This window comes from Solanum stenotomum, chromosome 7, assembly GCF_019186545.1.
Source record: "Solanum stenotomum isolate F172 chromosome 7, ASM1918654v1, whole genome shotgun sequence".
NCBI classification, from domain to species: domain Eukaryota; kingdom Viridiplantae; phylum Streptophyta; class Magnoliopsida; order Solanales; family Solanaceae; genus Solanum; species Solanum stenotomum.
Window position 1 is genome coordinate 55793339 of NC_064288.1, and position 17962 is coordinate 55811300.

At 35.0% G+C, this 17962-nt stretch overlaps 2 protein-coding genes across 2 annotated transcripts; both read left to right on the plus strand.

Annotated features, from left to right (window-relative positions):
• The first annotated feature begins 9991 nt into the window (after window positions 1-9991).
• Window positions 9992-10915, plus strand: LOC125870064 (protein pleiotropic regulatory locus 1-like). Its single transcript, XM_049550430.1, has one exon. The coding sequence runs from the start codon at window positions 9992-9994 to the stop codon at window positions 10913-10915; it is 924 nt and encodes a 307-aa protein (XP_049406387.1).
• A 2934-nt stretch (window positions 10916-13849) lies between these two features.
• On the plus strand, window positions 13850-17350 carry LOC125871363 (heat shock cognate 70 kDa protein 2-like). Its single transcript, XM_049551950.1, has 2 exons — window positions 13850-14171; window positions 15434-17350. The coding sequence occupies exons 1-2, from the start codon at window positions 13958-13960 to the stop codon at window positions 17167-17169; spliced, it is 1950 nt and encodes a 649-aa protein (XP_049407907.1). The 5' UTR covers window positions 13850-13957; the 3' UTR covers window positions 17170-17350.
• Window positions 17351-17962: the final 612 nt, after the last annotated feature.

Here is a 17962-nt window from a genome sequence, read left to right on the forward strand (position 1 = left end):
ACAAAAGTTATATTTCTGATTTCATCGTATTTTGGAACTACTTTGCTATTTTGGTATTTCATAAATTTGCAAGATTTATTAATTCAAGAGAACACACTATTTCGACCCACACTATTTCAGGGGTTTAAACTACACATTGTGCCTACATCTCTTCAATTTAAATTATTACTCTTGATTTCTAATATATACTGTGGGAAAATTTCACAGCTAATAAACTTACTGTAATAGTGAATGTTGGAGTCCCACATCGGTGGGTTAAGGGTTGCTCGGTCTCCTTATATGGTCTTACAATCCTCCCATCCCCTGATGAGCTAACTTTTGGGGTTGAGTTAGGCCTAAGGTTCATGAGGTATGGGTTCACGGGAAACCCAGTGAGAACCCAGTTATTATTTTACGTTAACTTGAAATCATTAATATGAACCCATACACTTCAAAACCTGGAACCGCCTCTGGCTCCGAATGTCCAATCCTGGGTCGTGCGGGGGTGTTGGAGTCCCACATGAGTGAGTTAAGGGTTACTTGGTCTACTTATATGGTTTTGGACAATCCTCCTCTCATGAACTAACTTTTGGGTTGAGTTAGACCCAAGGTTCATTATTTACAGTGAAAAGAACTTAAATCGTGCATTTTTCCTAGCTATAGATAAAGACAAGATAAAATTTTCCTACATCATCTACATAGACACACGAAATCAGCATCACTACCATAAAGGAGCAACGGGTAGCAGTGATACTTCACATGTACTGGCATAGAAGATCTTAGATAGCCCTCTGCACATAATTCTATCCAGAAATACATAATCTTAGGCAGGCAATTGCGTAGAAACTATTTTTAACTACCAAGAAAGCAATACTAATTAGTAAAAATGAAATTTTATTTTAGTACCTTCTATCTCTCCAGTAGCGCATATCCCTTTCTTCACAGGATTCCTTCTCTGGATGATTATCACTCACTCTCTTCTGTTTCTTCACGATGACTTTTCAGAGAAATATGATGAAGTTTCTTATGCCTTCATTGACATTTTCTGCTTCAGTAAATGCAACCTCTCCTTCACTCTCAGTATCTACACCTGTTGAGCTTCAATTTGTTGAACACATTACTTTCACCTCTTGAATTCGATATATTTTCAAAGACCTTCACGAGAAACTTCAGCTGCAAACTTATTAACTGATTTGTTCCCTTCAGTAGTATTTTCAGCTTTTTGCAGTTTCAACTTCGACATCTTTATGAAATGCTGTCATATTGAATAGTGCTATAGCCATACACTATAATTATCTTTGATATCAAGAATATTTGTCCTGAAGTACACCCAGACAACACATTATATAGCTGAATACCAAATGCTTGATAAACAATTACTCCTTCGCTTTCAATTTAAGTGGCATAGCAACTCCCTCTTGTCGATAGGACGTAGAGTTTAAGAAGAAAAGAAAAAACTTTTGAAACATGTGGTGTTAAACATGTCATAACATTTGTGTGGCCATAAAAGCTTCTCATAAAGGATAAAAATGAGAAGTTCAAATTAAATAGTTTTAAAAGCTGCTTTTTTATTTTGAAGGAAAGGACTTAAAGCAAATGATGTCACATAAAACTGGAATGGAGGGAGTATCATTCATATACTATTTGCCGCAATACTATTGTCTAAGCAAGAGGGAAAATCTGGATAGAAGTAGCCATTTACTAATGGCCCATGGAAGGGAGAATTATCGATTGTGCCCTCAGGGCTTAGATGCCCTTTCCTGTGTGAAATTATACATTGGATGAATCTCCTATTGGAAGATGAGATAATTACCAGTAAAATCGAACCACGTCTCAGCTTGATAGCAACTAGTTACATAGGTCAGCAATTATAGAGCTCAAGAGAGAGAAACAAGGTAGATTAGCAGCAGGATTCAAACAATTTATACTTTGGTACCAAATATATCATACCAAAGATGCAATAGCATTACAATTTATCATGATAGGAAGATATGGGACTAGGATAATAGTAACTTCTTAGTAGGGGTGTGCAAAGACTAGTTTAACCGATAAACAGAACTGAAAAAAAATGTTATTGGTTTCTTGGCGTTGTAGTTTTCTTTATGAAGCCATTAGTTTGGTAAGGTACTACCCATCAATGTAAACTATGAACTAGACATGTTTTTCTTTTTGAGAGATTGCTAAAATGTTACTGCATCCAAGTTTGCTACTTGACCATAAAGAAACAAGTTTGTTTTAGCAATAACGTATTTGAATTTGCTTCTGCATGTAGTTTGTGTAGAATTTATGCATGAAGCCAGTGTATATATGAAAAATTGCAAATAAGGAAGTACAAAAAAATTAGAGGAGCATTTTTTCATTGGTTAAGCCAAAAATCGAACTGTCAAGGACCAAAAATTGACTAACCGAAAATTGTTAACAAATACATTATTGGTTTGGTTATCGGTTTAGCGTGTTTATAAATCGAAAAGAACTTTCAAGGACCAAAAATTGATTAACCGAAAATTGTTGACAAATACTTTATTGGTTTGGTTATCGGTTTAGCGTGTTTATAAATCAAAAACCGATAAACCAGACTGGATATAACCGACCAATAAGCACCCCTACTTCTTACTTTAGTTACAGACAAGGAAAAACTTGTGTTGACAATAAAAATGATAAGACTGAGCACTTTTGTAAGTTCTATAATGCATAAAAAACTTTAAAAGTGCTATATATTTGGGACAGTTTAACAAATTAGCACCGCATGGAGATCAAGTAATGTTATATTTAAGCTAACATTCCAACTCTAGGGGGTTGAGGGTGTCAGTTCATTATTTTTTTTATGACAAGGGAAACCCGTAGCCGCCACAGGGTAAAACCCCCGCTCCTATGCAATAGGTCGCAAACCACATAGGAGAGGTAACCCGCACTAGATAAGCTTGGTGCGATGAGCTCGACCCAGAAGGCAAACTCCTTGCTTTCGTTGGCAAGGGGTTTCGAACTTGAGACCTCCAACATGGAAGTCCCAAGCCCAAACCACTGGACCACCCCGAAGGATGTGTCAGTTCATTATTAGCAACACTAATACTGGTCTTCAACCATTACAGGTTCCAACAAACGGATGTAGGTAATTTGGAACATACTATCGGTGAAATACACTGTGCGCAGAGTTAAAGTATGGAAACCAGATGCAAACCTTATGCTGTGGAACATTCTCTTTGCCTATGAAGATAGGAACTTGTTTTAACGAATGAAGTTTTGCATTTCACATTCGCTTGCATCTCATATGTGGGGACTAATCTTCACATAAATTGGTTGTTCCCAACTTCATTAGACCTTGAGAAAAGGCAAACAAAAAGAATTAAGAATGCTTATATCATTATGCTGAGCAAACTTTGTCGCTACTGTCTAGTTAAGAATTTGAAAGAAACAAAACAACAGATTCTGAATGCTTTCTAGCACATGAAAAAAATTACTTCACTATCATATTAACATTAGCCAACACATTATCTAGCACAGGAAAAATCCCTTCACTACTATATGCTACTGCCAAAAAAAAGAAAAAGCTGAAAAAAGATAAAGAACACATATTTCAAACATTAGCCTCCAACATGTTACGTTTGCGCTTACAACGCTGATGGTCCAAAAGGGGTGAATAATGCAAAGGATAGACAGCTCGACAAGTTGGGCAAGTGTTGTTCTTGGATAGCCATGGGAGGAGACAGCTTGTATGAAACAAGCGCGAACGACAAGTTGTAATCACTTCATTCTCGTCTTTAAGCTCTTCTTGACAAACAGGGCAAGTCTCATTCATTAGATCTTTGATGCTAATAGCTGGACTTGAACACCAAGATCTATAGCATGGCGGGACTTCGACAAATCCACTGGCTACATCCGCCGCAATGGGTGGTTTCATTGGATAACCCCCACCTTCACCCGTATATTCCCTTAACATGTCAAGATACTCAAGGACATCCTCAGTGTATTTACAAAATGGATCATTCCTATCATCAGCAGCACTCACATTGCGCACAGTGACAACCCCCTCCTCTTCCTTGTCGTCATTCTTAAACCGGCGATGCAATGGGGCATCAGGAGGATACCCTGTGAAATTGGGGGACGCGTTAAGATCAACTTTATCAGTAAAATTGACACAGCGAGTCTGGGAGATTTCAACGACGACTACGTAAGTCGGCCTTGGCAGTGGCAGTAAAACTTGAGAATCTTGAAACTCAGTGAAAAGGCAAAAACAGATGTCGTCCCCCAATTGTTTGATAGTTTACGGCAGAAACTGAAAAGTAGCAGAACAAGCAAGGAACCCAATGACGTTTCTCTGTTCCGTAGCTTTGACAGATCAAAAGGGATGACAGTAGAACACTTCTTCTCCTCAAGTGTGTAGCTACTGTACTTAGATTTATAACAACCACATTCATAAGGGTGAAACATCATGAATGTACTTCTGATTATGAACAAGCATAAGCCTTCGGACTGTGAAATCTGGTTCCTTGCTAGCTTTTCGTTCCATAAGAAAAGCCGAAGTGACTTGCAGTCAGCGGTTTCAATGACTCTCTCCATTGAAACTTGTTGATTTTGCTTATCAGAATGCAGAGATAAGCACTAATGGAGAAATATTTATAAAGTGCTTAACTTAATGAAGTTTCCTAAAAAGGTACTTGTATATTACACATATGCACAGTCAAGTTAATCCTAAAGTTGTTCTAATCCAAGTTCCATAAAAAAGGATTAACTTGTCTCATACCAACTTGGATGGCCCATCATACACTCCCTGACCACTTTATTTGTCACCTTTTTTTATTTACATGTTACCTAATAAATTATGTGTTTTAATTGTCATATCCTTATTTATTATTTTTAATTATTTAAAATATTAATCTCTCTTCAATAAATAAAAAGAGAGTTAATCTAAATAATCAGAATATTGGATTAAGTGTATATGTTCTTCACTTATGTTTGTCGATGTTTATAACTTTCAAAAATAATTATTACCAAGGACAAAATGGAAAGAATGTACTCAATTATATCTTGGCTTTCTAAAATGACAACTATTTTGGACTATATATATTTAGGGCCCATTAAGCCATGTGAGATGAAATTATGATTTGAAATCATATGAGATGAAGTTGAGTACCAAATGCTTGATAAAACAATCGGCATTCTCTTTTTGAGATAAAATATTAATTCGAAGTATGAAATGTATAGTGTAAGCAAGAGGCAAAATCTGGACAGCAATGTCCTTCTATTGCTTGATCCTTAGAAGGGAAAACATTGTATTGTTGCCCCCATAAGCAGACATTGATGCCCCTTCTATGAAAAAATATCAATGGTTGAATCTGTTGTTAAAAGATAAGACATTTACAAGATAAAATCATACTCCCCCCGTCCCAATTTAAGTGTCTTAGTTTGACTAGACACGGAATTTAAGAAACTTTTAAATCTTGTGGTCTTAAATTAAAGATATGTGTAGTCCTTTAAATCTTGTGGTCTTAACTTGTCATGTAGAATGTTGGAATTAGAAACTTGCTAAATATAGAAAGAGACACTCTTTTTGGGACAAACCAAAAATGAAAGTAAGACACTTGAATTGGGACGGAGGGAGTACTACATTCCAGCTTCACAGTAACCAATTACATAGATAAGCCATTATAAAGCTCAACAGAGAGAAACTATACAGATTAGCAGATGAATTCCAGGAGTTTATACTTTAGTACCAAATATATCATGGCAAAGATGGGATAGAATTAACTGCAAAGCTCAGGTCAAGTTAGTTTTAACATAAACTGCCATGACTCAGGGCTCATCCAGACTCTATTAACTTGCACTTCAACCATCCACTATAGTATTCATATGATTAAAATGAATGTTTAAAAAACACACACTTGTGATGATTAGAGAAATACAGTTTGCACAGAGTTTAAGTAATCAAAAGCAGATGCAAACCTTATACTGTGGAACATTCCCTTTGCATATGAAGATAGGAACTTGTTTGCATTCACATTTGCTTGCCTCTCAAATGCGGGGACTGATCTTCACATAAGTTGGTTGTTTCCAACTTCACTAGACCTTGAGAAAAGGCAAACAAAAAGAATTAAGAATGCTTATATCATTATGCTGAGCAAACCTTGTCACTACTGTCTAGTTAAGAATTCGAAAGAAACAGAACAACCAGATACTGAATGCTTTTTCTAGCACATGAAAATCATTACTTCACTATCATATTAACATTAGCCAATACATTATCTAGCAAATGAAAAATCACTTCACTACAATATGATACTACCAAAAAGAACACATTTTTCAAACATTAACCTTGACAGTCCACAAAGGGGTGAATAATGCAAAGGATACACAGCTAAACAAATTGGGGTAGTGTTGTTTATTGGGAAGATCCCAACTTCACCCGTATATTCCCTTTTAACATGTCAAGATACTGAATCAGCAGCACTCACCAGAAAGATACCCAGTGAAACTGCGAGAACCATAATCTTGAAATTCAGTGAAAAGGGAGAAAAGAGATATCGCCCACCAACTGTTTGATAGTATGCGGCAGAGACAAACAAGGAACCCAATAAAGCTTCTTTGTACCGTAACTTCGGTAGATCAAAAGGGCTGCAATAGAATACTTCTTCCCCTTATTTGTATGGTTTTCACGACAAGTAGAGCTACTGTGAAAAGCTACGGGTGAAATATAAAATTTGGATGGTTGTTACTATTATTTCGTAATATATGTATTGGACTGCGTAGTAATGTGTTGTTGTCGTTACAGAATGTTACACATTCATAATTTAAATGATAAATTTACAAGAAAAGTAAGGTTTGCGTAGAGCTATTATGGAAATGTAAGGTAAAAAGATGAAATGTAATTATTAAATAATAAATAAAGACAAAATGAGAAGAAAATATTAAGGTAATCATATGATTGCCAAATCGGTCGTTACATAAAATAGGTTTTTTCGTCGTTACCTAATGATGAACTTAAACGATATGATACAATAGAACTTAAGTAATAATTCAAACAAATATTGTATATAATGCAATACAAGACAAGACAACACAATACAATACAATACAACCATCCAAATAAGGTGTAAAGTAATAATGTGATCATATCAAATCGATCGTTACACAAAATGGGATTCTTCTTCGTTATCTAACAATAGATTTAAATGATACGGTATGATTATAGAATTTAAGTAATAATCAAAATAAACATTGTACTTAAATTAACAATAAAATAAAATACAACGGGTAACAATCATCCAAACAAGGTGTTAATAGCGACATATTTATAAAACGCTTAACTCAATAGAGTTTCCTGAAAAGTTAGTCGTATGGGATGTTTACATCAAATAATTAATGGATGCAAGATATATATTTGAATATATATAATTATTAATCATTCATGATTAATTGATTGACGTACATAATTACTATATTAAATCACTTAATCGTTATAAATTATATTAATTTGATGTAAACATTATATGTGAATAAGTATTTATGTTAGTATTAAATTATCATCCTTATATATTTGATAAGAACCTTGAGTGAAAGTCAAAACAGCCAGTAATTGAGAATTTGAGAGAAACAAAACAATTTTATTTCAGAAGGCTTTTTCTCTCCATTGTCCTAATTTGAGGGAAACAAAGCAATACATATAAAATTACGGATCGTTTCAAGTTTAAGCCGATCAGGGGCGGCTCAACGCAATCGGAGGCCTAAAGTGAATTTCAATTAGAGGCCTAAAATCTAAATAAACTTCATATGCATTAATTTTTTTAAAAAAAAAAACTTACATTTTTAAATGCAAAGCATACTTAATATTTTTTTTTATAAATGATTTATTCGATTTCTTTTACAATTATTAGCTTTAGATAAGATTTTATCAATTCAACGTTGAAAAACATTTCTTACTCGGGCAATTATTATATGAATTATTAACATAGAATTTGATTCAAGAAGTTGATAATTTTGTATACCCCACATTTTATTATGCTTGTTGTAATGCTTGAAAATCTAAGAAGAAATAGAAAAAGAATTTACAATTCACCCAACACTTTTCGACTATTGATTCATATTTTTGATAGAATATTACTCTAACTTATCAAAAATCTAAAGAAGAGAGTGTAAAAGGAGTTAAAAGAATAAAATAATGTGAATATTAGAGCAGTGTAAGAAAATAAAACATTTTTTCTTGATTTCTTCTATTTAAATGGGATTAAAGAGAATAAAATATATATGCCTTTTAAAATATATATATTATCATAAATAATCAATCTTTTCTACAAAAAATTAACACATAATTTATTATTGGTAAAAAATTGAGCCCCCTAAAATTGGGGGCCTAAGGCCAATGCCTTATTCAAATAAGCATAGAGCCGGCCCTGAAGCCGATCCTCGGTCAATCTTGCTTGATCTTATTAAAGGAGAAAGTAAGCAGATCAAGGTTACATTTTATGTACTTCCGTCATGGAAGGTCCAGGCAAGGGGGGCACATGACCCCAGTTGGTTGCCGAATAGAACTTGGAGATGAGGGTGACCTTTTATTGGACCTCGAGGATAGACTTAAACTTGAAACTGCCTAAGAATCAAAGAGGAGATCTTGGTTGTATCCTAACTCAAGGCAAACTAGTCGAATCGATTGGCACATTCCTGTATTCCTCTTAACTAATGTCTCGGGTTCAAGTTCTTGCTATAGAGTCGTTTTTTACTGAAGTTGACGATCCAAAATAGGCGAATAATGCAAAGGATAAACAGCTCGACAAGTTGGACAAGTGTTCTTCTTCAATAGCCATGGCAATAGACACTTTATATGAAAAACATGCGAACAATAAGTTGCAATCACTTCCTTCTCATCTCTAAACTCATCACAACAAACAGGGCAACTCTCATCTACTAATTCCTCAATGCAATAAGCTGAACCTGGACACCACGATCGATAACATACCTCAACTTCAACAAATCCTCTAGCTACATCCACTGCAATAGGTGGTTTCGTTGGACAAATCCCACCTTCACCAGTATAATCCCTTAACTTCCTCAGATACGCAACAACATCCCCACGATATCCATTATACGGATCGTTAACAAATTCAACATTACTCACACAAGCTGCCACATCGTTCCAATTCTTTTCAAATCGACGATGAGACGGAGCAAGAGGAGGTAGGAAATTGGGCGGTAAGGCTAAATCAAATGGAGGACGAAAATCGCAGCAACGAATATGTGAGATTTCGAGAACTATTACGTACATAGGTCGTGGCGATGGATTAAGAAAAGCTTGAGTAAATTGAAATCGTGTGAATAGAGAAAAAGAGATATCATTCCCTAACTGTTTGATAGTTTGCGGCAGAAACTGAAGAGTAGGAGAAACAAACAATGTACCTAATGATGCGTCTTTGTTCAGTAATTTTGATAAATCAAATGGAATGACGGTAGAACGCTTCCAATCTGTGAGTTTTTTATAAATATGATCGAATATACGAGGCTGAATCGTGGTGAATGTACTTCGAATATAACAGATGCATAAGCCTTCCGAAGGTGAAATCTGATTCTTTGTGAGATTCTCGTTCCATAAAAAAAGGCGTGCAGCATTGCAGATAGCGTGCTCTTGAATTCTCTTCTCCATTGATTATCAGAATACAGTGGTAAGACTAAGCTCTAATGGCGGAATATTTATAAAAGCTTTTAACTCTTATTCGTAATTTACACGCACAGTTGAGGTAGTCCTAATTCTGTTCGAATTCGAATTCAAATTCAAATTTAAAAATTAGTAATAAGTTAAACAAATTGGGAACATTATAAATCCTAAATTGTTTAGGTTTTGGTAATTGTTTTTCTAATTCTAGTCAAATTAGGTCATATATACGGAGTATTATTATAAATATGGGTATTATTATGAGATTATGAAATCAAAATCTGACATTTATAGAGTAGTTCGTGTGTTTACTTCTCAGATTTTGAACCTCCTTATTAAAAATTTTGGCTCCGCCACTGGTAGTATATAGACATAATGGAGAGAGGTTGGAGAAATTACAGGGTTATTAGTGGTCATTCGGGTTGGGTGCGATCAGTTGCAGTAGATCCTACTAATACTTGGTTTTGTACAGGTTCAGCGGATCGTACTATCAAGATATGGGATTTAGCAAGTGGTAGGCTAAAGCTTACGTTAACGGGTCATGTTGGGCAAATAAGAGGTCTTGGTGTTCGTAACAAAAACATGTTCTCAGCTGGCGAGGATAAACAAGTTAAATGTTGGGACCTCGAACAAAATAAGGTAATTCATTCCTTTCATGGTCATCTACATGGTGTATATTGCTTGGCTCTTCATCCTACAATCGACGTTTTGTACACAGGGTCTAGGGATTGTGTATGCAGGGTTTGGGATATCCGGACTAAAACACACATTCATGTTTTTTCCGGGCATGAAAACACTGTTTCCTCTGTTTTGACTCTCCCCGCGCATCCTCAAGTAGTTGTAACAGGTTCTCATGACTCAACCATAAAGTTGTGGGATATAAGATATGGTAAGACAATGGAAACACTCACTCATCACAAGAAAACTATACGCGCAATGGCTCATCATCCTAAGGGACATTGTTCATCTTTTGCTTCAGCATCGACTGATGGCAATATAAAAAAGTTCAACCTTCCGAATGGACAACTTTTACATAACATGCTTCCACAACAGATGAATATAATCAATGCAATGGCGGTGAATGATGAAGGTGTAATGGCTACCGGAGGTGACAATGGAAGTTTGTGGTTTTGGGATTGGACAAGCGGTCACAATTTTCAGCAAGCTCGAACGAAGGTTCAACCTGGATCATCTATGGATACTGATGCTGCTATCTATGCTCTCACATATGATGTTACTGGTACAATACTTATTACTTGTGAGGGTGACAAGACCATAAAAATGTGGAAACAAAGATGAAATATGGTGTTAAAATAGGGAATTTTGGTTCCTGCAATTTATTTTCTTTATTGTCTAGTTGGTATGGATTATTTTTATGTTATATTGTTTATTGTCTCTGATTCTAACTTGTGAAGTTTTAGCTTAAAACTAAGCGCTTATAAACATTGTTTCAAGTTATTATCCAAACATTTCAAAAGTGTTTAGAAATTATTTTGACTTAAAAACACTTAAAATAAGTCAATTCAAGCGAACTCTTATTCTATTTTGTGTTAGCAACAACTCTATCTCAATCTTGATCAATTGAAAGCTACCTTAACAAGGTTTGATTCCTAATCAAAATCAATTGAGCATGTCCCAAATTTTCTCACCTTTGCTAAAGCTAATAAAAAAACTACAACACCATCTTAGAGACCTTTAACTAGTTCAATAATGCCTTTGACCAGGATGTTAATTAAGAAATGGAATAATAAGAAGTTTTGCTGGATTTTCCCACATGAGTACAATTCATTGAATCTGATATCTCGTAGATTAGGAAACAGACCAAAATAAAACAAGATCAAACTTATAGAACCATCGATGAAGTTTAAAATTTATATGAACCACAAATTCTTTGGTAAGCTCTGGATCTTATTATATCAAGTATAATTATCTGCGCTTCGCGCGGGAATTTATAAAATAATACTTAAAATCTATCAGTCATTAAAATTAAAACACTATATTATCTTACATACAAGATTACGTAGTAACAAACATTAATAATGTAAAGGAAAATGAAATTATTACATCTTATCATTTATCCTTAATAACATAAGCATAAATTAATGACTGTATAAATACATATCAGGATATGTTACATAAGCAAAGGTGTCAATGAGTCACTCAACATGATCAAAGTACACAAATATTTAATTGTGAAAAAGAAGAAGAGGTTTGGAATTTTCATTGTTTTAAAATGAGAGAAAATCCCTCTATTTATAGACAACAAAGAATAGTGTGAACAAATGTTTATTGTGTCTTATCTGAAAGGTTACAATTATTTGGATGAGTTGCAATCCTTCAGAAAGGTCACAAACTTTCATAAAAGTCGCAACTCTTCATTAAAGTCACAAATTTTCATAAAAGTGACAACTTTTTCTAAAAGTGGCAACTCTTCATTAAAGTTGCAAGTTTTTATAAAAATCACAATTTATCATAAATTTCACAACTTTTCATGAAAGGGAAAGACTAATTTTGTAAATAAATAAATTAAAAGAGAATTCCGATTTATCGTTGCGCCACGTAGGCAGGCGTAAGATTCTCTTTTATATATATATATATATGATATATGATTATACTCGTACAATCTTTATCGTTATCACAACTTTACACTGAAAACTATGTGTGAGTCTTGATATTACTAAATGCTTTAAAATTTTGTCACAATTTCGTAAGATGTGCGCTATAAATAAGTGAGAAATATAGATGTTATTAAAAAGGAAAGATAAATGATAGTAATAACTAATAAAGAATAAAAAATATCAATTAATCCATTTACCCTTAATTTAGATGGTTGTTACATATAGTTTCATAATGTATCCTATTTTATTGTATTTGTTGTATTGTACTATAATACTATATAGTTTTAATGAATACAATGTTTGGATAGATTGCATTATTTTTCGTTGTTACATAATGTCATACATCCATAATTTAAATGATAAATCTACAAGAAAAGTAGGATACGAGGTACAACTACTATTTATATGTATGGATAAAAGATGAAATATGATTAATAAACAATAAATAAAGACAAAACAAGAAGAAAATATGAAGGTAACGATACAATCACACAAAATCGATCTTTACATAAAAGATAAATTTTAACATATAGTCACTCAAAATAATTCAATTAGTTTCTATAGCTATAGTTTGTCAATTACGATTCGTAGCTACATGTTAGAGAGAGGAGATAGGTGAACGAGATTGAGAGAGTGAGGAGAGAGGCGAGCGAGATTGGGAGAGGGAAGAAAGAGGTGAGCGAGAAAGGGTAGAGAGTGGAGAGAGGTGAATTGTATTTGTATATTGGGTAAATAATTGTATATATGTAACTAGTATGTATATGTATCAATAATTGTATTTGTTTATCTGCATGCAATTTGTATCCGTATACAATTGAATCGAGTTCAAACATTTATATTTGTATATCCAATCTCTCTCTCGCTTTATACAAACACAAATTATACATTTGTATTTGTATAAATTGTGTGTGCATATAGAGAGAGAGAGGTAAAAGAGAATTGGGCAGAGAGAAATTTATATTTGTATAATTATAAGTGTATATGACAAATATATATTTATTTGTATTGTATATCCAATCTCTCTATTGCTTTATACAAACACACAAATTATATATTTGTATTTGTATAATTTTTGAATTGTAATTAATTATAGCTAGAAGTAAGTTTCGAATCGTAATTAATGCAAATTGTAGTTATGTTAGCTTAACCGCATAATTTTCCCTATATAAAGTGATTTTTTTCATTGTTACATAACGATGGATTTAAACAATACGATGTAATAGAATTTAAGAAACAATCAAAACAAATATCATATTTAAACTAACAATACAATGAAATATTTAATTTCGTAACATATTGTTTTTGTTTTTATTATGTTATAAATGTAATAAAATTTGTTTTTTTTTGGAAGAATTTGAATAGTTATGTTAAGCTATTTATATTATGTCAAAAAAATAAAAAATACTATAAAACATAAAATAGCCAAACTATTTTGGCCAAGTGGGAAGCAACAAAAACTAGTCAAATCTGGCTAGCGGGACTAAGTTAAACGAATCACAGACCGTTAAAGCATCATATCAGAGATCAGACGGCTATAAACACATTCTAAGTCTTAGGGTTTAGGAACATTCTAGAATTCTACTCCTTATAAAGTCTCGTCTTTCTCTTTACATTCTTCCTCCTTACAAACCCTAGTTCCTCAAAGCTCGTTTGCTGCCTCTCCTTTCAAAAACTCGCCGACACTAAGCGAAGGAGAGAATAGCAGAGATTTACAGTAGTAGATATGGCTGGAAAGGGTGAAGGTCCAGCAATCGGTATTGATCTTGGTACCACATACTCTTGCGTTGGTGTTTGGCAGCATGATCGTGTTGAGATCATCGCTAATGATCAAGGTAACAGGACTACACCGTCTTATGTTGGATTCACTGACTCTGAGCGTCTCATTGGTGATGCTGCTAAGAATCAGGTCGCTATGAACCCTATCAACACTGTATTCGGTAAGATCTCGATCTACTCTTTGTACAAGTTTTTCATTCATGATCTATGATGATTTATCAATCTTTGTATGTTCATACTGCTGCTGTTGTTCTAATCAGTTTAGCTTATATGTGATCTATGATTCTGTATCAATCTCTGTTTTTCATAGTGTTGCTGTCGTTCTAATTTGTTGGATGTTCATTGCTTATCGATAATCAGTTTAGCTTGCTTTTCGTGCTGGATCTGTCTAGATTTACTGTGAAGCTTTAGTTTTTATGTTCTGAGGCTAGACAAACACTATTTACTTAATATATTCATGCGTAATTGTGCAGTTACTAATTATTTGGATCTAGATCTTAAGTAAGTAGGTCATATCTTATAAGTTTCTTGACTAGTATGATAGTTACTAGTTTGTGATCTTGTTTCCACTTTCTAGGTGCTGTGTTATGTGTCTGTCTTGTATGTGATATGTTGATTGGGAAGTTTGGAAGTTGTGCTACTCTGGTTAGTCCAGTGATATCTATAGATTCGTGTCTTTGTCGATAATCGAAATTAAGTTTAAGAGCTTGTCCTTGTAAGTTTATCTAGTATAGATCTCCCGTTAGATCCACTGGATTTTTATGAAGATGATCAGCGATTTTACTTTTTATGTTCTAGTATTTGCTTGTGCTTATATAGAGTTGAATTGACCTTGTAACTTTTGAGCTTATTTGTACTTGGATCAATTTTCTTTTCATATTGAAAGCTTAGCTCTTACATATAACTATACTTAAATATCTGAAAGTTTTGACATTGTTCGAAGTTCTTTTTCTGTGGCATATCTTGTTTGACATGTCCATATGGAGTTTGAAACTGGTTTATTAGCCCGTCTTATTTTTGACATGTACGTTTGAAGATTAGAAAAGGTTGCAGTGCTAGATATTCTGCTTAATTCATTGTTCTGTCTAGGTTCTTGCTGAAGTCCAATGCTTGTCCTTGTATTTTAGCTAGTTTATTTCTTTTATCTTGATATCTATGCTTATTATAGTGGGAAGTTGTCAGGAGAACTGACTTGGAGAGGTCTGGTGTGGCTTGGTTGTATTTTTCTGATTGCTGGACTAATTACATAATATGATAGTCATTTTATTGGTCAAGTAAGCTGTGGTTGGAAAACCTAATTAAGTAATAAATAATGTATTGAAATTTGTATCTTCAAGTAAGTAATATTTGGTGGAGGAAATTTTGGTTAATTTGTAGGTTTTTTTTAAGATCTATATGTTGAACACATTTATTTATAATGCAGATGCAAAAAGGTTGATTGGTAGGAGATTCAGTGATGCCACAGTGCAGAGTGACATTAAGCACTGGCCATTTAAGGTCATTGCTGGACCTGGTGATAAGCCAATGATTGTTGTTAACTACAAGGGTGAGGAAAAACAGTTTGCTGCTGAGGAAATCTCTTCTATGGTTCTCATTAAGATGAGAGAGATTGCTGAAGCTTTCCTTGGTTCCACTGTCAAGAATGCTGTGGTTACCGTGCCAGCCTACTTTAACGACTCTCAGCGTCAGGCCACTAAGGATGCTGGCGTTATTGCTGGTTTGAATGTTATGCGTATCATCAACGAGCCTACAGCAGCTGCCATTGCCTATGGTTTGGATAAGAAGGCAACTAGTGTTGGTGAGAAGAATGTGTTGATCTTTGATCTTGGTGGTGGTACCTTTGATGTATCTCTCCTCACCATTGAGGAAGGTATCTTTGAGGTGAAGGCTACTGCTGGAGACACTCATCTTGGAGGTGAGGACTTTGACAACAGGATGGTCAACCATTTTGTTCAAGAATTCAAGAGGAAGAACAAGAAGGATATCAGCGGTAACCCAAGGGCACTTAGAAGGTTGAGAACTGCTTGCGAGAGGGCAAAGAGGACCCTTTCATCCACTGCTCAGACCACAATTGAGATTGATTCTCTCTATGAGGGTATTGATTTCTATTCCACCATCACCCGTGCTAGATTTGAGGAGCTTAACATGGATCTGTTCAGGAAGTGTATGGAACCAGTTGAAAAGTGTTTGAGAGATGCTAAGATGGACAAGAACTCTATCCATGATGTTGTACTTGTTGGTGGCTCCACCAGGATTCCCAAGGTTCAGCAGCTATTGCAAGACTTTTTCAACGGGAAGGAGCTCTGCAAGAGCATCAACCCTGATGAAGCTGTTGCTTACGGTGCTGCTGTACAAGCTGCAATTTTGAGTGGTGAAGGTAACGAGAAGGTGCAAGACCTGTTGTTGTTGGATGTTACCCCTCTTTCCCTTGGACTGGAAACTGCTGGAGGTGTCATGACTGTTTTGATCCCTAGAAACACCACTATCCCAACCAAGAAAGAACAGGTCTTCTCAACCTACTCAGACAATCAGCCAGGTGTGTTGATCCAGGTCTATGAAGGTGAGAGAACTAGAACCAGGGACAACAACTTGCTTGGCAAATTTGAGCTCTCTGGTATTCCTCCTGCTCCCAGGGGAGTTCCTCAGATCACAGTGTGCTTTGACATTGATGCCAATGGTATCTTGAATGTTTCTGCTGAGGACAAGACCACTGGACAAAAGAACAAGATCACCATCACAAACGACAAGGGCAGACTCTCCAAGGAGGAGATTGAGAAGATGGTTCAAGAAGCAGAGAAGTACAAGTCTGAGGATGAAGACCACAAGAAGAAGGTAGAGGCAAAGAATGCTTTGGAGAACTATGCATACAACATGAGGAACACCATCAAGGATGAGAAGATTGCATCCAAGCTGCCTGAGGCAGACAGGAAGAAGATTGAGGAAGCCATTGAGCAGGCCATCCAGTGGCTCGATGCCAACCAGCTTGCCGAGTCTGATGAATTTGAGGACAAGATGAAGGAGTTGGAGAGCATCTGCAATCCAATTATTGCCAAGATGTACCAAGGTGCTGGTGGTGACATGGGTGCTGACATGGGTGATGATGGTCCTGCTCCTAGTGGTGGCAGCGGTGCTGGTCCTAAGATCGAGGAGGTCGACTAAGCTGTTTCTGCTCCTCATGTTTTTGGTTTCGTCAGTTAGTTTTTATCCTTAAGAACTCCATTTTATTATTTCTGCATCGTAGTTTTTAGTTAATGGTGATACTTTTGCGTATTTTGGCTTGAACTTGTTTATCAAGTATACTATCATTTTTCGGATTTATAATTTCAGATTTTGCTAAAAAGCTTTGCTGTCCCGTTTAATCTATATCTATGCCTTAGTATTCACTGTGTTATTCGTTCTGTGACCACTCTTATGATATTGATGCTTGTGGCTACTACTAGTTTTGGCTCTCTTTGTTTATTGAAGATAAACACAGGATTAAAAGTTGTTCATTCGATCATTTGTCTAATGAATTCATGTTTTGTTTATTGTGATGCCCTACGATATGTTTGTTAGTGGATAAAATATTGTTTACTCGCTCTAAGTTTGTGATAATTGGACGATTGCTGATCTGAAAGGTCGATTATCCATTGATAGCTCTTGTATCGTTTGAAAGTTATTTCAGTTATCCCACTATCTCAATACAAGTGGAATATGAAATTAGCACGTAGTTCTTTTGACTATTCCTACATAAAATATTAAAGGGGAAAAGTAGTTTGCTGAAGAGGGGACCAATAAAACCAGTGGGTAGCAGTTGCCACCATTGACCACACCGTTTGCAAGTTAATGATGACATGCACTATTCCAGAAAAACAGAAAGAAAGCAAAATTTGACTCAGCTTTCTTCATTTTAATAGTCACATGCTGACCAGTGACCACAATTACTCCATTGCCTTGTGTTTGTGGTCCTTAA

Bases quoted from the DNA above. Each gene is read 5' to 3' on its own strand.
- LOC125870064 (XM_049550430.1), top strand. From the start codon at position 9,992: ATGGAGAGAGGTTGGAGAAATTACAGGGTTATTAGTGGTCATTCGGGT.
- LOC125871363 (XM_049551950.1), top strand. From the start codon at position 13,958: ATGGCTGGAAAGGGTGAAGGTCCAGCAATCGGTATTGATCTTGGTACC. The intron at 14,172-15,433 runs GTAAGATCTCGA...TTTATAATGCAG, and splicing joins CCCTATCAACACTGTATTCG to ATGCAAAAAGGTTGATTGGT.